Consider the following 23,145-nt stretch of genomic DNA (forward strand, 5'->3'; position numbering starts at 1 on the left):
AAGGCCCTGCACCCGTCCCTGGCACCACAGCTCAAGTCCATTTTGGCAGCTGTCAAAATACTCCCAAACCTCAGGAGCCTTGTTGGATACTCTTCCCATGGTTGCTCTACTCCAGCAGCATCAGAGCCCTCCTGCCTCCTCCTGCTGAGGTGCTGCTGGTGCAGAACAGCTCTCCATTAAAACCCCAACCCCTGAGTGTTTGCTGTGACCCCGTGGGGCTGTTTTGTGGGTCCCACTCCCACACCAGACCACGGCAGCCCCACAGATTCACTCCCACCCCTCCCTGGACAGAACTCTGAGCTCCTCCCTTCCCCTCCAGCTCCCAGAATGGGAGATAACACCAGTGACAGGAGAAGGCTGAGCTGGGACTTGCTTGATTTATACCAGCAGAGAAGTCACAGCTTCTTGGGAGCACTAAAAGCACCTGGACAGCCTGGGAAACAGTTCTGGTCCCACCCCAGGATGGGACAGAGGGCAGAGACCGAGTCCTGCTCCAGATGTGCAGATGACACTCCAATGACACTCATATTCACTCTGGTCGCGTGCAGCAAGAAAAAGGAGCAGGAAAGCTGCCAATTCTTGGAGGAAAACAAACCCCACGAACCTGTTGAGCGTCCCTGCTCAGAGATATTTACACTTTCAATGTGTTCTCATGGAAATTAATCCCAGTGTCACCCCTCTAGGTATGGTAAACACTGTAAGTGAGGAATGGGGAGAGGCCAGGACAGCAGAGCATGGGGAACAAAGCTGGGTGGGTGGACCAGCCTTCCCCAAAATGTGGTGGAACAGGCCCAAGCAGGACGTAGCAGGGCTGGACGGGCTCAATTCCGGCTCGGCTGGACCTCTGTCCCCCCACAGCCCTCTCGGCTGCAGGGCAGGTTGTTCCACCCCAGTTTAACCTGGAGGAGGCTGATTCCATCCCCTGGGCTCCTGAAGAGCTGCTTCCAGGTTTCCTCAATCTGCACCAGGCCATGACAAGCTCCGAAGAGGGATTTTTCTTTCCCTGGGGAATGCCAAGGCATGCAAACAGCAAGGAATTACCCAGATCCGGAAAAATGCATCACGCCCTGGGAATCTTTATTTTTCCCCATCCACATAGTTCCTTGCTTTTTGAATACTTGCTTTATGAATCTTACTTTTCCCAATCCATAGATTTTCTCCTTTTTTTACAGCAAAACAGCAAGGAGCAGTCCCAGTTGCTTCAGTGTCACTTTTCCCTTTTCCATGGCTGTGGGACACGTGTGATTCCCATACACATGGCACCCCCACGTGGGGAAAGCCTAGAGGCTCCATCCCCAGCCTGGCATTTGCCTCCTGGTGGATGTGCAGGGATTTCCGGGAGAAAGAATGAAGAGGAGAAAATACAGATCAATGAATTAATTGGAGGTAAATCTCAGGGAAAGAGCCGCTGTGCTGGGAAAGCTCTCGGGCATCACTGTTTGAGCAACCAAGGCAGGCCCAGGACCCACCATTCCAGGATTCCACGGCATCCCGGGAAGTGGGGGGAGCAAGGAACCCCCACAACAGATACAGGGATGAGATGGGCACGTGGTGGGATTCCTGACTCTGTCCTGTGCAGGGCCAGGAGCTGGACTTGATCCCTGTGGGAGCCTTCCAGCTCAGGATAGTCTGTGATTCCATGACTCCATCTGCAAAAACCTGGCCCCATCTTATTGGAGCAGGGCTGTAGGAGCTGGAAACATGTGGAAGCACAACATCTGGAGGCTGGAAACACCCAGTTTGGTGCCACCAGGGCATTTGAAGCCCTGGAAGAAACACTCAGAACAAAATCATGGCCATCAGATAATCCCAAACTCAATTTCAGCCTTTACCTGCTCCTTGGAGTGGTCGGGAAGGGAAAGGATGTGCCACTCCCCAGGAAGTTATGGCTACTTATTAGGGATAATTTTGCCCTGTCTTTTCTATTTTTTATACTTTCATTTTTTTTCTTTTCATTTTTTTTTATTCTTTTATTCCTATTTGTATAAGATCTTAGGTGCAGTTTCCAATATAAGTGATTCTATGATTCTATATTGTGCCTGTCTATTTATCTATTATCTATCTATCTATCTATCTATCTATCTATCTATCTATCTATCTATCTATCTATCTATCAAGTTTTTTATTACTTATATATTTGATTTTAATATAAAATATATTCTAATACACTCAGACATATTAATATATAAAACATATAAAATTCATATATAATGTAAACCATATATTACTATACAACAGAACTAGAGAGGGACTTGGGACAAGGGCCTGGAGGGACAGGACACAGGGAATGGCTTCCCACTGCCAGAGGGCAGGGTTAGATGGGATATTGGGAAGGAATTCTTCCCTGGGAGAGTGGGGAGGCCCTGGCACAGGTTGCCCAGAGAAGCTGTGGCTGCCCCATCCCTGGAAGTGTCCAAGGCCAGGCTGGAGCAACCTGGGCTAGTGGAAGTTGTCCCTGCCCATGGCAAGGGGTGGAACAGGATAATCCTTAAGGTCCCTTCCCACCCAAACTATTCTGGCATTCCATGACACTCCTACACACACGTATTTACTCCAATTCCAGATCCTATATTTCATATAAAAGCTGCCTTTCCCTCAGGAAGCTCCCCAGGCCCCCTCAGCCCAGCAGCTGCTGTTTTGGCAGCTCCCTCCCGCCACGGTTTTGATTGGTGAGCAAATCCCTCTGCCAGGAAAACTCCTGCCAGTTCAGCAGACAGCATCTGCTGGATCAGCAAGGGCTGGGATTTGCTGCTGGAAACGCTTCCCTGCCAAGGCTCTGGAGCAGGAGCTGCCTGTGCATTAATCCCTGCCCGGAGCGGGGCCCAACACGCCGGGTCTGCTCCCTGCGAATCCTGGGAATCCTGGTAGCCGAGAGCCCTCTGACACAAAGTGGGTTTGTGCTTCAAGAGGTTTAAACCCCTGCAGGGATTAAATTCAGAGGGGAAGGATGAAGAGGCACAATGATCCCATCAGGGGCACAACAATCCCATCAGGGGCACAATGATCCATCAGGAGAGTGAAGAGGAACAATCATCCCATCAGGAGAATGAAAAGGAACAATCATCCAATTAGGGGCACAATGATCCATCAGGAGAATGAAGAGGAAACATGATCCCATCAGGGGCACTATGATCCCATCAGAGGCACAGTGATCCATTGGGAGAATGAAGAGGAACAACAGTCCTACCAGAGGCACAGCGATCCCATCAGGGGCACAGTGATCCCATCAGGAGAATGAAGAGGAACAATGATCCCATCAGAGGCACAGTGATCCCATCAGGAGAATAAAGAGGAACAATGATCCAATTAGGGGCACAATGATCCCATCAGGAGAGTGAAGAGGAACAATGATCCCATCAGAGCGCAAAGATCCCATCAGGAGAATGAAGAGGAACAACGATCCCATCAGAGGAACAACGATCCTATCAGGAGAATGAAAAGGAACAACGATCCCATCAGGGGCACAATGATCCCATCAGGAGAATGAAAAGGAACAACGATCCCATCAGGGGCACAATGATCCCATGAGGAGCCTGGATCCAACATGATCCCTTTGCCTAAGGATGGGAATCAAGTGAGCTCCGTCCCTCCCCGAATTTTGCCTTTCTGGCTCAATTGTTTTTCTAGGATGAGAGAAACGCTGCTGTTTTCAGCTGTGGGGTGTCACCAGCAGCTTGTGGGGTTTCCAGCCTCTTGGGGTTCCCCGAGTGTTGTGTATCTCTCTGGAATTGGATTCTGTACCCTTTCATATAAAAAAATAAAAGAAATTAAATGAAATAAATAAAATAAGTAAAATAATTAAAATGCCAATAAGAAGAAAATAATAATAAAGTTAAAAATAAATTATAAGTTAAATAACAAATAAAATAAGAAGATAAAATATAATAAAATGAATTAATTAAAATATCAATAAAATGAAAATAATAATAATAAAGTTAAAATAAATTATAAGTTAAATAACAAATAGAATAATATAGAATAAAAAGATAAAATAAAATAAATAAAATTAAATAATTAAAATGTCAATAAAAATAAAATAATAATAATAAAGTTAAAAATAAAGTATAAGTTAAATAAGAAAAAAAGATAAAATATAATAAAACCCCAAGTAAAATAAAGCAATTAAAATGTCAATAAAAATGTAATAATAAAATTAGAAATAAATTATAAATAAGTTAAATAAGAAATAAATTAAGAAGATAATATATAATAAAAAGATTAAATAAAATAAGTAAAATGAAATAATTTAAATGTCAAAAGAATAATAAAGTTTAAAATAAAGTATGTTAAATAACAAATAACAAAAGATAAAAAATAATAAAATAAAATAAGTAGAATAATTAAAATGTCAATAAAATTAATAATAAAGTCAGAAATAAATTTTAAGTAAGTTAAATAACAAATAAAATAAGAAAACATAAAATAAAATAAGTAAAATGAAATAATTTAAATGTCAATAAAAATAAAATAATAATAAAGTTAAAAACAGTCTAAATACATTAAATAACAAATAAAATAAGAAGAGAAAATATAACAGAAATAAAATAAAATGCCAATAAAGATAATAAAGCTATACATTAAATAACAAATAAAATAAGAAGATAAAATATAATAAAGAGATAAAATAAGTAAAATGAAATAATTGAAATGCCAATAAAATAAAATAATAATAAAGTGAAAAATAAGTTATAAACTAACAAATAAAATAAGGAAATAAAATACAATAAAAAGGTAAAAATAAGTGAAATAATTAAAACATCAATAAAATAATAAATTTAAAAATAAATTTTGGATAAATAAAAATTGACAGAAAATATAAAATAAAATAATTTTTAAAATTTTAAAAAATTTAAAAATCATGTGCAGCTTAAACTCAAACGATGCCCTGAAAACAAGGATTTGGATTAAATAATCAGCACTCAATTTATACCATTGACTTTTTGATCCTCTTCTTTATTTCCTGTCTTTCTCCCCCTCAATCATGACTATAAAGGGTTATAAAGATGTGGGAAAGCTATGATTTCTCATCCCAGCTGGAAATTCTCCAGGACCCAGGTTGAACGAGCAGCATTGTGCGAGTCAGGGTAGAAAATACAATTATTCATGGAAGAAGACAAACAAAAGGTGGGAAAACTGCTGCAGGATAATGGAGAAAGGGGCTTGAAGGTCCCAAACCATTCCATGATTCCATGATTATGCCAAGGGTGGCCCTGCCCATGGCAGGGGTTAGAATGAGATACATAAATATATATAAAATATATTAACTATACAAATTAGCTAATAAACATATTAAAGGTTACACTCAGTGCTTCTGTCTTCCCAAAGCACATTCCCAGTCACATGCAGGTCTGTAGGAAATGCTTTGGATGGACTTTTTGAGCACAGGGATGGTCTTGGCAGACCAACTTCAGGGCTCTGCAGGTCGTGCAGCCCAAATCAAGAGATGCAAGACATTTTCCCAGAGTCTCCTGATGCACCACATCCCAGTAATCACTCCAAGTTTCCTGGGGGGGGGGAACGAGTTAGACTAATTAGCAGCACTAAGTAAACTAATAGCTGGAGGAGAAAGGAGAATTCAAGTTGCGTTTGAGGTTTTGGGGTTTTTTTAAAAGATGGTTAAAGCATCTTTAAAGGCGAGGGGTCATTTTTCCGGGAGCTGGAGTAAAGCAGCTCATCAATAATAAAGGAGCAGCAGCAATGCTGGAGCACTTGGGAAAATGCAATTATGGGAATTGCCTGCAAACTGCCCGGGTAATTTGCTTCAAGGAAGCAGCCAAATGCACTTTAATATTTCAGAGATTTCCTTGCGGCAGAGCTAAGAAGCAAAGCCCAGGAACTTCACTTCTGGGGGAGGCAACACGCCGAAAGTCACGTCGGATCGGGGGGTTTTGGTTCACACCCAGCAAAACGTGACACCAGCTGTGCCCCCTGGGCTGTGTCTGCTCTCTCAGGGCTTCATTTGATTTTCCTTTGGTCAAAATCGCCCTCCTGCAAAAGGCTCGTGTCCAGGTGCTCTGGTCCCAGTGTGCCCTGGGATGCACCAGGATACGGCGCCAGCGCTACGGGATCGCTGCACTGCTGTGCCCGGGCTCTGGGGGTGCCAGTCCCTCGTGGAATTGAACCTGAGCTCAAGCCCAGCTCTTGCTTTGCCTGGGCAGCCCGGGAGTGCTGGAGGGAAGGTGATGGCACCCCCTGGGTACCACGAGCTGTGTCCCGCACCCCAAGCCAGGGGTGTGATGCCGTGGTGGACTCATGCCTTGGAGCACTGCACTCCCCTGTGCACCTCCCTGTGCCCCCCTGTGCACGGCCCTGTGCCCCTGAGCACCCCCCAACACCCTCCCGGGCACCCCCTTCACTGCCCCACGCACACCCCGCACCCTCCTGGGCGCATCCTCGCACCCCCACGAGCACACTCGGTATCCCGCGTGCACCCTCACCCCAAAATCTCTCTGCACAGACCCCCGTGCACAAGGGGGGCACAAAGGAAGGGCTGGGGGCGTGCACAGGGGGGTGCAGGGTTTGCACGAGCTGTGCACAATGTTCACCCCCCTCTGCAAATTCCCGAGCACCCCCCTACACCCTACACCCACCTTGGGCACCCCCCGAGCACGACCCTGGACCCTGTGAACCCCGTGAAAACCCCTTTGCACGTCCCTGCGCCCCCCATGCACTCCCCTGCACCCCCATTGTGCACACCCGCCCAAAACCCTGCACCCCCCTCCTGTGCACAACCCTGTGCACCCCTTACATGCCCCCTGAACCCCCATTGTCCCCACCCCCTGCACCCCCATTGTGCATCCCCTGTTCCCACCCCTGCACACCCCTTACACAGCCCACCGATCGCATCCCCTGCACACCCCCACACACCCCCTGCACCCCCATTGCGCACAGCCCCTGCACAACCCCTGCACCCCCATTGTGCACACCCTATGCACAGCCCTGCACCCCCATTGTCCACACCCCCTGCACCCCCATTGTGCACACCCTATGCACAGCCCTGCAGCCCCAGTTCCCCGTTCCCCTGCAGCCCCCGCGCACCCCTTACACACCCCACTGAGCACCCCCCTGCACCCCCCTTGTGCACACCCCGCGCAAACCCCTGCACCCCCCGTTCCCACCCCTGCACAGCCCTTACACACCGCACCGATCATACCCCCTGCACATCCCCTACACGGCCCCTACACCCCCATTGTCCACAGCCCCTGCACACCCCCTATACACCCCCCGCACCCCCATTGTCCACACCCCCGCACCCCCTTGCACGCCCCGTTCCCACCCGTGCCCTGAGCACACCCCGCGCATCCCCCTCCTGCGTCCACCCCTGCGCACCCCACCGAGCACCCCCCAAACTCCCCCGTTCCCCCCCAGATCCCCCCTTTACACTCCCTTTCCCCCCCCCCCACGTCCCCCCGCGCCCTCTGGCGGCCCCCCCGTGTCATGTCCCCCGTGTCATGTCCCCCGTGTCATGTCCCCGCCGGTGCCGCCCCCGCCTCGCCCCAGCCCATGGCGGCGGCCCCGGGCGGTGCAGTCCCATCCCTGGGCGGTGAATCCCGGCCGGGGCGGTGCGGTCCCGGCCGGGGCGGTGCGGTCCGGGCCGTGGGCGGTGCAGTCCCGGCCGTGGGCGGTGAATCCCGGCCGGGGCGGTGCAGTCCCTCCGTGGGCGGTGCAGTCCCGGCCGTGTCCGCACGAGGGCGCTCCTGGCGTTTATTTCCCCCCTCCCCCTTGCTTTTTTTTTCCTATTCCCCCCGTTTTTCCCGAAGTCTCTCCCCTCCCTTCTCCCCCCCCTGCGCCGCCGCCTCCCTTTCCCGTTCCGCGCTCCCCAGCGCCGCGACGCTGCTGCGCTGCCCGGGAGGAAGAGGCGGCCTCGCCTGCCCCCATCCCCCCCCATCCCCGCCGCCACCATCCCGCTCCATCCCTCCCTCCTTCCCCTCCCTCCCGCTCCTCCCGCCCGGCGGGACGCGCCCCGAACCGGGAGCGACACGGTCGCTGCCCGCTGCTCCTCCTCCTCCTGCTCCTCCTCCTCCTGCAGCGGGGGCCGCATCCTGCTGCCGGGGGGAGGGAATTGATGTGGATACCCAGCGCAGCACCATGCAGCCGCCGCCGAGGAAGGTGGGACCCCCGCCCCGGGGAGGGGGGCTGCGCCTGATGCTGGTCGGGGGGGGATTTTTGGGAGGGGGGGAAAGAGCGGGATGGGGTGGGTTTGCGGTCTGAAGGCACGGGGGGGAGTGGGGAGGGGGGCTCCGGGTGGGCTGTGCGGCCGTGGGGGCTGGAGGCAGGTCGGGAGAGGGAGAGCCGAGCGCTGGGAGGGAATTGGGGGTGCGGGGGGCGGTGGGGGGTATGGGGGCTCGGAGAGGGTGGACCTGCAAGGTGGGTGATGGGGGAATGTCGGGGGGGGGGGGTGTGGGAGATGGACATCGGGGTTGGGAAGTGGCTGTGGGTGTTGGAAGCTGGAGATGGAGGGCCGGGGGTGGTGGTGGGGTGGGATGGGTTGGGAACGGGAAGGTGAGGTCTGGAGGCAGGACGGGGCATGGATGGGGAAGGGCTGGGCAGGGTGGAGGTGCAGGGGGGCAGCGCTTGGTCGGTGATCCCCATCTGAGCCACCCCCCCGCATCCCCACGGAGGTTCTCCAAGGGAAGCAGAGCCGGGAAGGGCTGGGAGGGGGTCGGTGACTGCGGAGGGGAAGGTGGTGTGTTGTGCTGGTTGTGGGGTGGCACCGGCTGTGGTTTTGGGGGCTCGGCTGTGTCTGGGTGATGCGCTGGTGCCAACAGCGATGGGCTGGGTGTCTTGGTGAAGAAGGTCACGTCCGGAGTTGGTGCAGGGATGCAGACCGTGCCGGTGTATGTCAGGAGCACAAGGGAACAGGGATAGCCCAAATTGTCCAGCGTTTTCACCCCCATTCCCCTGCGTGCTGGGAACAACCTGCGGAGGCACTGGGGGGGCTCTTGGGTGGCCCTGAGCTCAGGGGAGCGTGAGGTGCCTCACATCGGTGTGGGAAGAGACGGGAGAAGGGATGGAAATTTGGAAAAAAGGCCGTTCCAATGTGGCTGGTCTTGGTGGGCAGGTTGTTATCCGGGAGACTGGAGCTGGAGTGGGGTGATTTATGGGGTGTTTATTCTGGTGTGTGGGAAGAGCTGGAGCAAAGCGGGGCTCGGGATGGAGCCGCCGCTCCTCCGCAGGCACCCGGAGAAGGAGTTCTGTGGGGCTGGGATTGGTGCGTGGTCCATGTTGGGGATGTTGGGGCGCTTTGGGCCGTAATTCCCAGCCCCGTTTGAGATTCCAGACGTGGCGTTGGGGTTTCCCAGTGAGGAGATCGCGGGGCTTTGCCAGGTGGGGGCCTGGATAATTTGACCAGGAGAGGTTGGGAAGGGAGGAAGAGCAGAAATCCTTGAGATGCCCCGAGCTGCCCTGGCAGCAGCTGCAGTGGGAATCTTTCCTTGGCTCGGTCCTGTCTCGTTTTAGGGGTGGACTCTGCTTTTGTCAAACAAAACCGATTCAGTTCCCGTTATTTATTTATTTATTTCACACGTGGGTCGTTCCTCGCCTGCGTTACTTCATTTCAGGTTATTTCCATTACGTGTCTTGTGTGTGTTTATTTATTTTGAGGATTTTTTCACACACAGATAAAAACAAAACCACTGAAAGAGCCCGTTAAAATTAGACCCTTTTTCTGCTTAAAATCAGGGGCACACATGTGATTTCTTTTATTGGTATCATGTGAAAAACCTGTCTTGGTGTGATGTGGTTGTGCTTGTTGCTGGGGGATGGTTTCAGAGTTAAAATAGAGGAACTGATGGGATTTAAGGGGCTTTTTTTCTGCCTAGTGAAGAAGAGAGAGATGATATTTTTCCTCCCTCTTCCCCCATTGGAGGAACTGTTTGGCTTTTCTGTGCTCAGGAATTCATGATATCTCCAGATATTGTGGTGATCATTTCTTAGGCTGATCCATGGATTCCTGGGATCACCAGAGGGTTTAAATGCCAAGAGCTCTTGTTTTATAACAACAATTCCGAGGTTCCCTTCCAAAATCATTCCCAAGACATTGGTGCAATCTGCCAGTTATCAAGTAGTTCCCAAAAGTATTGAAATTTTACCTTCAGGATCCCAAAGGAAAACTACACCCTTATTAAAAAAATAATGCCAATCTTCTGAAGCCCTAGAGACTGGGGTTAATTGTTCGTTTTCTTGTTGAAATTTGACTGGGATACAGAAAATATTTAATTGTGGTTTGGTTTTTGTTTGGTTTGTTTTTTTTTTCCTATAGGTGAAAGTCACGCAAGAGCTAAAAAACATTCAGGTTGAGCAGATGACAAAACTTCAGGCCAAGCACCAAGCAGAATGTGAGCTCCTTGAAGACATCAGGTAAGGCTCCAGAAAGCATTCCCAAAATTCCTTTAAGGGTCCAGTTTTTGGAAGAACATTGGAGTTACAAAATTCAGGAACTGACGATGGAATTTCCTCTTTGGATTTCCTGCTTTTGGGCTGTTAAAGTTTTGACACAGCTGGAAATTATAACTGGAGCTCACACAATGCAAACCATTTTTTCTTCTCTTCAATGGGGGAAACGTTAAAAAAAAAAAAGGGTCACAAACAACGTAGAAAAAGCCCTGGACTATTCAGCAATTTATTTCTTTTTATAATAGACTCAGACTTTGATTTACAGGTTGTAAAAGGCTGCTAAAATTATTGAGATATTTTCAAGCCACTGCTGATTTGTGTCTTGGGAGAGAGAGCTTTGAACAGCACTTTGAGACATTGCATTTTTTAATGAGAAAGAAGATATTTGCATTTATGATTTCAAATTCTGCCTGGGTTGGGGACAAGAGGGAAAATCTCCACGACATCAGCGTGTGGGGGTTTATTATTAATTCTCCCTAATGAGATTGTTTCTCTGGAAATTAAAAGCTTGCTTCTAAAACATGGTGGCAGTGGGTACCTGGAATTACATGGAGGATTAATCATTCCATTTGCAGTGGATCCATTTCCAGACTGGAAAATATTCAGCAATAATAGTGTTGTCCACTTGTTAATTTTTTAAATGAGATTTCCTGCTTTATATTTGTCTATAAAATGCAAGTGTTTGGCTTTGCCAGGTTGGTTCTCCTGTTCTCCCAGTGTCCTCTCCTGATAAATCAGAATTTCATGGCTTGAGCTTTCTCCCCCTTGTTTTTTGGGGGTGGAAACACTTTTTCCTATGGGAAAGATCCCAGTGTTTGTTTCCTTAGATAAAAAATTTTGTTTAAGTCACAAATGCTGAGTAATAAGGAATGGGCTGATCCAAGGAATTTTCCCCCCTTAGATGGAAATTTATTTTTAGAACATCTAGGCTGGGTCCTGCTGCTCTAGGCCAGGTTTTGTAGCACTTGCTGGTTTTCAGGAGCTTATAAACCCTTCAGTGTGTGTTCTGCTGAAAGATGGCATAGGGCTTAATTTTCTTGAATGTAATTTAATTGCTGCAGTTAATTAAATCTGCGAGTTTTAACGGCAGGGACAAAGAAACCAGGTTAATGTATTTAATATATTGAATTCCCTGCCATGGCCACTGAATGTGTGGAGCCTGTGTTGAGCACTGGTTGCTGTGTGGATTTACAGATTAAACATTTGTTGTGATGAGATTGGATGTGACAGCTCAGTTGTGGCAGCGATTTGTTCAAATATCAGCGAAAAAAAACGAGAGAGAACAAGAGATTTTGGGTTAAAAACATGTGCTGGACAAGTTTGTGGTGCAGAGGCCTTTTAATTGATTTAATTGAATCTCATCCTGTGCTGGTCAGTGGGGGATGTTTGGGAGAAGTTGGGTGTCAACCTCGTCATGATATCACTTTAATAATATCACTTTGGATTTAATAATGGCACTTGAATTTCGGGCTGTGTTCAGGAGAGGCGGCCACCGTGATTCCAGAGCATTCCAGAAAGCTGGAACCACACACAGGATCTTCTCTGTCTCTGGAAAAGGGGATTATTTTTCTAGAAAGCCCCTTGCTGTTATCCAGTAAAAGGGAATTTTAGCTGAATGCTGTTTGCTTGTCAAGACTTAGGAGAATTTTGGGCATTTTGTAGCATTTGGAAGCTTTTGGGCACAACTTTATCCTCCGAATTCCAGAAACTGAAGTGGCAACAGGAAACACTGAACCAGGGCTTGGGTTAAAATATGACTTTGTTACAAAGAATGACTGTATTTGTTGGCACAGAACTGTTCCATACAATGCTTATAAACCATAGGGTTTATTTAGGATGTAAAGCTTTGAATTGCATTTTTTTTCCAGCACTTTGGTTCGGTTTTTATGCAGCTAAAAAACAGCAATAAAAGGAAAAGATCACAGAGTTCCAGCAGAATAAACCCATTGTCTGGTGTATTAGGGGATGATTTTTGGCAGCCATTCCAATGGCTTTGATATCTTCATGCAAAACTGAGCACTCCTTTAAATGGTTGGAGTTGGGAGGTTTAAATTATAGCATTTTGGAGAGGATGAAGAGCAAACTATTTATTGCAGGCTGGATTCTTGGTCAGGGTTGAGGTATCTGTGTGGAAATACCTTTTCTCCAGCCCCTCTGCAGATCCTTAATCTCTGTGAGGGCTCTACATAGACAAACCCACCAGTTTAGTGCATTTAAAATATATTTAAATCTAAAATATATCCGATAAGACAGCGTTTAATGCCGGATTCAGGTCCTGGAGGGCAGGAAAAAGAGGGAATACGTTGGGCTTGTGGAAAGCAGACCTAGGATTGCTCAAACTGTGTTCTGGGGGAAACTGGGCTGGGAATTAGGGGAGTTCTGACGCGCTGTAAAACTCTGGTATATCCCAAAATATCAGCATTTCAGCCTTACAAACTCCCGAGTCTCCCTGGGGAAGCTCAGCAGCAACTAGAGCTGAAATCTCAGGACTTGACAAGACTCCATAAAAACAGTGTTTGAGATGTTTAGCAAATAGGCTTGAAAGCACATTTCTGTGTTTGTCATCTCAGTTTGGCTCTTTGGGTTCCATTCCTTCATGCTCAGTGAGTGGGGAGTTTGTGGAATGAGTGATTCAGGAGGCTTTCAGCATCTCAGGCTGGGTTTTAGGCGTGACATGTTTATCTGCTGCAGCTGACTGAGGCTGTCACATCCCTTCATGTGCTACATCTGTGCTGGTGTTACTATAAAAAAGGTTGTTATTCTGCCACGGTGATGGAGATAGAGGTTTTCCCCCCCAAAAATACATGTTTTGTTGCTGTGAACCAGAAAACCTTTTAGGTTTTTTTTCTGGTGCTTCTTCCCTCTGTCCCCCACTGGCTGCTTTTAGGCAGGGAATGAATTAGTTTGGAATTCCCGGGGCCAGCTGGATTATGAAAGGCTGAATTTATCAGAGGCGTTGGCAATTTTCAGGTGTTTTATTTTGCTTTCAGGATTGCCTGATTGGACTGAGGGTAGTAAATAAGTCACAGCCAGAGCCTGCAGTGGCCCTTGGGCTGCTGAACACAGAATTGTAAAGAACTCTGTATAATCCACCTTTTAATTCAACTTGGTGTTTCTCTGAGGTGTTTATATGCTACAGACTTTATACACTTGTGAATTGATGGTTGTTTTACCTTGAATTTTAGGCCCTGCTTTTCCAAAGCACTTAATAGGCCTTTACAGCTTTGGGTATCCTAAAATGTCCTTTTTGAAGCTTCCCATTTGTGTTTTGCCAGAGAGAATGAAATCGTGGTGAAGTGTCTGTTCTAATGTGTTCTAGAGCCTGGACTTTAGTCTGGACTAAAGCTCAGCTGATTCTGCTGCAGCAGAATGGATTAGGGAGCTCAGCCACCTGAAATCAAACCTTCCCTGCCTTTTCTCCCAAGTCTTTTGGTAAATCCTGTGCCACTGCTGGAATGAGAGGGAGGAGGGATAAGGAGGAAGGAGAGGGAAGCAAGGCTGGGCAGCAGCATCCCGGCTTCACGTGGGTTTAAAGTCACCATCATAGGCCCAGCCTAAAGCCCCTGTGGAAGGCACTGCTGCTGCTTTGGGATTTCCAGTTCTGGAAACTCCACCTGATTTAAATTTGAAGTAATTTTGGCTGCCTGGATGTGCTGATCCTGTGTTGCTTCAGCCTTATAAGCAAGTGGAAATAAGGTGTAAAAAATGGCCTGATTTCTGGCTGAGATGGAATAACAACACAGTCCTTTTATTTGTTGGGTCCTGAATTTAGTTTTAGTGGTTCTTTTTGCTTTCAACTTCATGAAAGGAATTGCCAAAATCCCAGGCTCATGACCTACCTGTGCTCCCGATACAGATGCAAATCTACATGCAGAGCTTTCCTTCTGTTCCTTTGCCTCTTCTGTCCTTGTGGTTTCTTCTTCCTGACTTTTTCTTATTTAAAATATGTTCCCATTGTCCATTCCTGCTTATTTTTGGTAAAGCTGCTCTCACTCTCTGTTTAATTCCCCTCCCTCCTCCTCTTTGGGGGGTATTTTCTACCTTCCACCCACAGCTCTGCCCTCTGAGCCAGTTCTTTTCAATTTATCAACTTCTTGAGAAATTAGTTGTACTTTTTCCTCCCAGGTGCTTTATCCCTCCCCTTTCTTTACCCAGTTCTGCCCCTGTGAATTTTAATTAGCCCTTTGTTTCTGAGATTTGATGTTCAGCTGTAAGGTGACTTATTTGCCAAGTGGGGAGACCTCGTGGCTCTTCCTGAACAATCCAAGCCCTTCCAAATCTTGGATTTTGTCGCTTCTGCTCTGCTGAGGTGTACCAGGAATAGATTTGGGACGGGATCAGTAATTCCAGGGCAGGATTTGTGGTTTTATGGGCAGGATGAGGCCGGAGCACTCCTCGTCTGTCTCGTGCTGCCCCAACAAGCCCAAACGAGCAGCCCGGGGGGTTTAAAGAAAGAAAGTAAAAGTGTGAATGAACCTGGATCCGTGACCAGGCAGTTGCTGCTCGTTTGAACATGTCATTTTCTGTTCTGAGTTATGCTCCACTTAGCAGAGTTCCAGGGAGGCGTTTTGCTCTCGGATATACTTTGTACTCCGCTGTGGAATTTGACGGTGCCGTCGTGTTGGCAGGTTCCTGATAAGGTTTATTGGAGTTCTGGCTGGAGTGGGAACTTTTATTCCCATTTAAATCTAATCCAGCAGATCATGGAACAGATCCTGTGCTGGGGAAGAGCTTCACCCCAGCCCAGAAAACGAGCAGCTGGAGAAGGAAACTAAAATAACGTGGATTTATAGGGCTTTGGAGCCATATTTATTAGGATGCCATAAGGGATGCTGAAAAATCAGGAGAAAGCTTTCCTTTTCCTGCCCTTTCTCCCTGTTCTTCCCAGTCTCTCCAATTTATTTGGATATTCCTGAACCCCGTCTCAAAGCCTGTTTGCCTCTGGTTCTGGAGGTCTGATAAGGCCCCTTTTTAAAATTCCTCTGGAAGGTCCATCTCTTTTTTTCCCCCTTTATTCTCCTTGGAAACGTGTCCTTCCTTTTTCCTTCAAGGTCATTCCCTGCATTCAGAGGATGAAATTCCTGCCTTTGGTGTTTGGGGCTTTATCTAAGTAGGAGCTGAGTGATTTTTCTGGGCTTGCAGGTTCTAAACTCTGCAAGTGGAAAACAGCACAAGAATCAGAAAAACTACTGAAAAATACGTTATTTTAGTCTGGGTTTGACTCACACCTGAGGAGCTTTTCCTTTGTTTGATTAGTATATTTATTTCTTTAAAACTTTCCATTTTCTTAGGAGTTTATAACATTTCTTTCCTCTTGGCTTGAGCTTTTTGAGTATTGTGAGTTTATGTTGTATTTTGTCTTTTTTTTCCTGAGCTCTGCTCATTAATTGTGGACACAGTTCTTTGATATAACACTAAATAGGCAGAAATTTCAGAAATTTTCATGGAAATTGGTGCTGTTCCTTCTGAATAATATCCCATATAAAGATCCCACAGAATCTGTGGCCTGGGCACGTTCCCTGTAATTAGGCAGCCCTTTAATGAGATGCTCACATTCTTGATGGAATTAAAATCTGGGGATGTTTTGACTGCAACTTATTTGAGGGAAGCTTGGAATGTACTTTTTGAAAAAACCCTGTTGCCTACTGGGTGTGGAAGTTCAAGTTTTGAGGGGGGGAAAAAAAAAGATTTTTAGTATAAACATGGCCACAGTGTAATGATTCAGGCCTATCCTGGCACTGGGGAGTTTTTTTTTATCCTTGCCATACAAAAATTAATGGATCTCTTGTTCCAGTATTTCCAAGTAGCTTTTAACTGATGAAAGTTAAATTGTTAAAAGAAGATTCTTTTTTGGGGTTTTTTGTTTGTTTTTTTAAGAAACCCCAACAACCCACTTCTCCCACCAGAAGGCAAATTAATTTTTTTCTCTCTGTTTTTAGCTCTGAGATTTGCATTTGAATGAGCTTTTTGGTCATTACAGCAATTCCAACAATTCTGGAAGTCTGATTTTTAAGGACTTGTATTTTTAGCCTTCCAAGACAGCAACAAGAGAATTTGGGTTCTCAGGGCAAAAAGTTGCATTTTCAGTTTGGACTCAATGCCCCCTTTTTAAGAATGAATTCTTGAGCTTGCAGAAAGTTGTGTGGGCTGGATTTTTTTTTTTCCCCCCTGAATTTTAGCCCAGCATGGCTTTTCCTGGAGCTCACTGTCATTTTTCACCACAGTGTTACTTGGCAAAGCTCTGAAAAACCAGCCATGAAGTGCTATAAAGTTGCTTTGGGGGCAGGTTTTTATGGTGACAGTTGTGAAGTGTCACTGACAGTCCACCTATATCTCTAAGATATCTGTAGATATGTATTTTAGGATATATGGCCCAGGATAATTTTAAAGGCACAGAAAGCTCTTCTTTTGCTCCACTTGTTCGCCCCCAAGCTGCATCTTGGATTTTCTCTCTTCTGTGTCCCATCCCTTTTGGGATGAAGGTTTTCCTTTCAAGGCTCCAAGTGTTTTCAGTCCTAACTCTTACTCGGAAAACTCTGTGTGAGGGGAGTTGAAGGATTTGGGAAGAGGAAGAGCATTCCTATCATTCCAGACACAATTAGTCCATCCTGGCCTGATTTCTTACAGTGTTATCTCAAAAAATGCTGAGTTGGGATTGACCCATCAGGATCATCAAGTCCAACCCCTGCTCCTGCCCAGGACATCCCAAAATCCCACCATGTCCCTGAGAGCCTTGTCCAGACACTTCCTGAACTCCCTCAGGCTTGGTGACCATCTCCCTGGGAGGCTGTTCCAGTGCTCTGGGAGGAACCTTTCCCTGATATCCACCCTCAGCCTTTTGCTCTGTTTTTTTGGGTTGATCTGGCAGGTTTTGCTGCCTTTGCCAACGGTGCTTTTTTTTTTTTTTAGCATCTTTCAGCCTTTTTAGAAGATTTTTGTGCAAGACCTGCTGTGACCTGGGACCTCGAGACACTCCCTTTCCATTCCAACACTGAACACGTTGTTTTTCCTTCCCCTCCCCTCCGTGCCAGCCTTGCCTTCCCTCTGGAAGTGGTTTTGGACATGGGGATGTGCTGGAGAGGCTGGTGACGTGTCAGTCTGGCTCCTGGACTGTTCCATGATCCATCCTGAGGGCACTGATTCTCCCCCCCTGGCCTGGGGGAGGAGGGTGTGTGGTGAGGAGGAGCAGGAGGCAGGATTGCACCACCACACCTTCCCCAGAGTGCTTTTGGCTGGCTCAGAACAAGACCGGGTTTTGTCAGGCTCAAAATCCCTGCTGGGACACTGGGGACACAGATTTTTGGCAATGCTGGTGTTTGTGCCCCAGAACTGGAGTGGAGTGGAAAATAAACCCTTGTCCATGGTCTCTAACACAAGGAGTGTCCCAAGCTGGTGTTTCCAAGACACAATAATAATAATAATAATAATAATAATAATAATAATAATAATAAAGATGCCTCTGTTTGTGGGACTTGGAGAATGTGATAGTAGTTGTGTCTGAAGTGGCTTTGATTATTTTGCTCTAAGTTATATTTGGAATTTGTGGGTATTTTGGGGCTCCTAAAGGCTAGTTGAACCTGCCCTCAGGATGGATCCTGAAGCTTCTCTAAAGGAACACACAGGATTTGTGTTATGGACTCATTTCACCAGTGTCCTGATGGGCTTTGTTGGAATTTCATTAGGAGTTGGTGCATTTAGATCAAGTCCAGCTTTGGAATCCAAAGGGAGCAGTTGGTCTCTCCATCTTGGAAACTTGTGGCTTTTCAATGCTCCTCCTAAAACTGAGGGAAATGGGATTATCAGATCGTGTGTCATGGCAATACTCCTTGTAGGGGAGGCAGAGGTAAAAAGAGAGGTTGGTTTGGTGGGTTTTCTCCAGAAAAAGTCCAATATACTGTGTTTCTCTTGGCTGCTGCTCCTGGAGATCAGCCTCTCCCACTCCCAGTGGACTTTTCCCACCTCTTACCTTACATTGCTCATGTTAATTTTATTTTTCTGATGAAGACACATCTGATTTTTAACCTTTATTTTATCTTAAAGTCAAGCTTCTTTAATCTTCTTGATCTCTTACCGCAGAGTGAAAGCCCAGAGAAAAGTTGTTCTGCATTTAAACTTCTAAAAATTGGCTGTTGAGAAAGTCAAAACATCCTCAAACTCAAGTTAGTTCAGTCAAATATTTGCTGTAAACGGAACTGGTCTATAATAGCTCAGTGTTGTGTTTTTCTGATTGTTTTTTAGAGTAGATTTTAAAATTTTAACACTATTTTTCCCAAATGAACAGTAGGAATATGTTAAGTTGGGGGGAGGTTGGTATTTAACTGATGGTTGTGAGTGTTGGGTTGTTTTTATTTGTGAGATAAAGGCAATATTTCCAATTAAAACTTGAGGGGAGAGAGAGTGAAAGGGTTGAATTAATGGTTGTAATTGTTGGGTTGTGTTTATTTGCAAAACAAACGCAGCATTTCCAAACAAAATTTGAAGATAGAAAGTTTTGAGTTAATGGTTGTAAGTGGTGGGTTGTGCTTATTCGTGAAATAAATGCAATATTTCCAAATAAAACTTGAGGAGGAGAGAGACTGAAAGGAACTAAAAAAAAAATAAAAATAAAAACTTGTTGAAATCCAGCCTTTCTTCCTGGGTGTAGGTTTTATTCTCAGCCTCTGAAAATCATTCATAATGTTCAGAGATGTTCCTCCTGAGAGCCTTTGGAGTTATTTTAAGTGCTCCTCTCTGTGAGAACACGGCGAGGTCCAATCCCCAGCGGCTCTGGGAAGGTTGTTCACACACTTCCCTCTCCTCCTGCGCTTTTTTTCGCAGCAAACATCCCTTTAATGAGACAGACAAAACGCGTTGGTGTCTCATTTTTAGGAGGGGAGCTCAGCCATGCAGAAGACTTTCGAAGATTTATGGCGCTAAAGCCACTAAGGAGAGTTATTTTTGCTTCTCTCTGCCAGCTGCCAGCCAGTGTGAGTGGAGAAAATGTTGGCATGTTTAAATAACATCCAATCCTGAGCAGAAATAAGGGATTTTTTTTGCTGTCTCTGTGTGTTTTTGAAGGGGGGGGGGGGTGGCAAAAAAACCAAACAAGCCACAATTTTTCTGGAGGGGATGATATTCTGAGATGTTCTCACATCCAAAGTGATTTTAAATGTGTTTGAATATAAGGGTGAATTGTAGAATCCTGGAGTGGTTTGAGGTTGAAAGGGGTCTGAAGAATTGTCTCGTTCCAACCCCCTGCCACGGCCAGGGACACCTTCCACTAGCCCAGGTTGCTCCAAGCTGGCCTGGAACACTTCCAGGGATGGGGAATCCTCTGGGAAATTCATTCCAAGGCCTCGCCACCCTCACAGGGGAGGAATTGTTTCCCCAAATCCCATCTAAATCTCCCCTTTTCCAGTAGGAAGCCATTCCCTCTTGTCCTGTCCCTGCATCCCTTGTCCCAAGTCCTTCTCCTGGTCTTTGGGAACCCCCAGTGAGACAAACGCTGTTTGTTTGAAACAGAAATGAAAAGCTCAGGGGTGTGATGGTGGGGGAACTGCTGAATCTCTCCAATCACTATAAATAGAGGCAGATTTGGGAATCTGATGGTTTTTCCCTGTGTAAAAGGTGTGGAAGCCCTTGGTGGGATGCGGGGCCTGATCCACAGCTTTACAGCATCTGCCTAAAAACTTCTGATCTTTCTAAATAGATGCAGAGCTTGAACGATGTGCATGATGTTCAGAGAGGCTAAAATCCCCCCCCCCCCCCAACTTTCAAATGGTTCGTGTTTATTTGTATTAATTGATGTGCCAGCAGATTGTGGTTAATTGCTATTGTGTGGAGAACAAAGCAGGCCCTATACTCTGGTTTTTCTAAGCATTTGAAGCTTTTTCTGCTGAGGAGGTGAATAATATCTCATAATCTTTGTGATCACACGAGTCTTTGCTTGGAATTCTGCGGAATTTTGAGTCCAGGATGCAAAAACTGGCCCAAGTTGGTGTTTCAACAGCTGGGGGAAAGTAACTGGAGTTGGTCCCTAATGAAGAATGGAATTGAAGAAGAATTGAACCCTCTCTTTATCTGTTGGGTTTGTAGCATTTTGGCCATTAGGTACTGAAGAAATAATACTAAAAAGTAATAGGATTTCTGCATAAAGAGTTTGAGCATCCTTCAGTGCCTTGCTGAAGCCTGTTAAAATGTCCTTTGATTTTTTTCCTTTTCTCCTGTAAGAGGTTGCTCCCTTCATTTTCATCTTCACAAGGAGTGAAGGTATGTTTTTTTTCCTTGGAATGCAGCGTGGGGATGTTGTTATTCCTGATTTCCTGGGGAGATCTGGCCTCGTGACCGTGGCCTCGTGTGTCCTGCAGCCAGGGTTTGCTGCCGGTGGAATGTGACCGTGGGCTTTGTTCTGGAGTTCAGGGGAATGTTTTCAACACCCCAGGACAAGATTTTGGAGCTGTGTTGAGCTTTGATCTTCCCCAAAAAGCTCAGTTTTCCTTAGCAGGAGGTGCTTTGATGTTCTCTGCTGGCTGGAATGCCAAGTCCTTCTTGTGGAGTGCTGCTGGTACTTAATATCCAAGACCAAATCCTTTCTTCCAGTGAGTCCACACACATCCAAATGCTCCAGGGAGCAAATGGGTCTCTCTGCTGGAATTTTATCTGTTGTAATTTGGATTTTTTTTTTCCTTTCTAAATTTAGCAGGTTAGTTCATACTCTGCTGGAAGAGGGCTGGGCCCTCTTTTGTTGACACAGCTCCCTGGATGTTTGGAATGCCTTTGGCCTTCCCTGCACCCAGCTCTGCTGCTGGACTGGCAGGGGAAAGGCTGGGAGAGCTGGGATTGCTCAGCCTGGAGAAGAGAAGGCTCCAGGATGACCTGGTTGTGGCCTTCCAGGACCTGAAGGAGCAACAAGAAAGATGGAGAGAGACTATTTACAAGGACCTGGAGGGACAGGACACAAGAAATGGCTTCCCACTGCCAGAGGGCAGGGAGAGATGGGATATTGGGAAGGAATTCTTCCCTATGAGGATGGGGAGGCCCTGGACTGGATTTCCCAGAGAAGCTGTGGCTGCCCCATCCTTGGAAGTGTCCAAGGCCAGGTTGGAACAACCTGGGATGGTGGAAGGTGTCCCTGCCCATGGCAGGGGGTGGAATTAATGATCTTTAAGGTCCTTTCCAATCCAAACCCTTCTGTGATTCCATGATTACCTGTATTAACAACCCTGCTCTGGTTTTTCTGGAGCTTTTCGTTCAGGAAAACCACTCTAACTGCATCGTACTCCTGCTCCCCAAAATTCACTAATGAATTTCCAATTTAGTTTTATTTCCAAAGTGATTCTTAATTTCCAGTTAAGGACCTGAGCTGTGTTTTTCCCTCAGGGAAGATCAGCCTGTTTGGGGCTTCCATGGTCTGGTTGCTGGGGTGGTGTTGGGTTGGACTCTGATCTCAGATCTGGGTCTTTTCCAACCTCAGTGATTCTGTGATTCTGATGTATCTACACACAGATTTTAGAAATCGAGCCACATATTTTCACTGAGCTGTTACATTTTACTAACTCAAAAAATAACAGTGCATGTACTGTATTCTTAGAGCATTGTGCTTTGAGGAAAAAAAAAACTCATTATAGTAATTATTATTACCTGTCTGGTGCATTAAAATCCAGAATTTGACAATGAAACCTTGTGAAGGGCATCATTTTAAAATGAAGTGCCTGTATTAAAAGTAGAAAGGAGAAAAGCCATTGTAATGCACCTGGGTGGCTCTGTCAAGATTCCTAAAACGTGACAGCTGAGCAAAAGAAGAGCTCCAAGGTGGCTGTTGCTGCTACAAAACATTTGGCAGCTCCTGGATGTGAAATAAGAAGTGGCTGCTGAAATGTGCCTTGGCTTCTTGCTGTTCAGCAAACAGGGATCAAAGGAGCTCCTCAGATCCCTGTGTTCTGAACGCTCCAGCTGAATTCCCAGATCCTAGTTTTTCCTCTAAAAAGGAAATGCTTTGGATGTGATGAATCAGGGCTGGGGGAGCCGTAGAAAAAGCACCTTTGTGTTGGCCAAAATTGTCTCTCTCCCTGATGTTTGCTTAATTTCCCGTTTAAAACAACCCCTCGTTAGCGATCGTTTGCAATATATTTAAGCCCAATCTCCCTATTTGTCGTTAATTCCATCCAGAGGCCGCGCTTGTGTTTCGAAAAGGGGGGATGAATGTTAACCCCCTCCCCAGCAGCTTTCTGCGCTCTCCCTTTTTTGTTTTCTTTTTTTAATTCCGCCAAAGGAAAAACTCCATTGTTTTAGCCTTGTTTTGTGTGGGGATGTCATGTTCCTCTGCTCACACGCTGGCCCTGCTAATACTTCTCTGAGACAAATTGCTGAAAGCATTGGCTGCGTTTGAGGTTACAAGAATTCTCTATATATAGTGACAGAATTGATTTTTTTTTTTTTTTTGGCTCTGTTGCCAGTGGCAACTCATCCTAATCCCAAACTGTACAGTAGTAATGTGATTTATGGGCACTACATTGCTCGCTCCTGAATGTTGTCTGGAATTTTTTTCTCGCTGCGTCGCCACGGGGTCGCTTCTCAGGCGAAGATGTTTCGTGGTTTGCCATGAAATTTATCGTCGATAAATTGGATTAGGATGTTAAAAATGATGAATAAAATCCGAGCGCAAAAGCAAACGTGGCGGGGGGGAATTGCTTTGTCATATTCGATAGCTTAAAAGGGAGTTTAAATTCTCACGAATTGGGAGCTTGTGGTGATAAAAATCCCAGCTATCTC

The 23,145-nt window shown here is 46.2% G+C and overlaps 1 protein-coding gene across 3 annotated transcripts in view; it reads left to right on the plus strand.

Annotated features, from left to right (window-relative positions):
* The first annotated feature begins 7,831 nt into the window (after positions 1-7,831).
* Positions 7,832-23,145, plus strand: part of FCHSD2 (FCH and double SH3 domains 2) — a 113,035-nt gene continuing 97,721 nt past the window's right edge. For 2 of the 3 annotated variants that reach the window (XM_064643952.1, XM_064643953.1), the window contains exons 1-2: positions 7,832-8,109; positions 10,262-10,359. In XM_064643952.1, coding sequence (XP_064500022.1) covers positions 8,089-8,109; positions 10,262-10,359 — 119 coding nt within the window. In that variant the 5' untranslated portion in view covers positions 7,832-8,088. Of the gene's footprint in view, positions 8,110-9,307; positions 9,328-10,261; positions 10,360-23,145 lie in introns of those variants that run through there. The other variant, XM_064643954.1, reaches the window with a different exon arrangement.

This window comes from Pseudopipra pipra, chromosome 2 (assembly GCF_036250125.1).
Source record: "Pseudopipra pipra isolate bDixPip1 chromosome 2, bDixPip1.hap1, whole genome shotgun sequence".
NCBI lineage: Eukaryota > Metazoa > Chordata > Aves > Passeriformes > Pipridae > Pseudopipra > Pseudopipra pipra.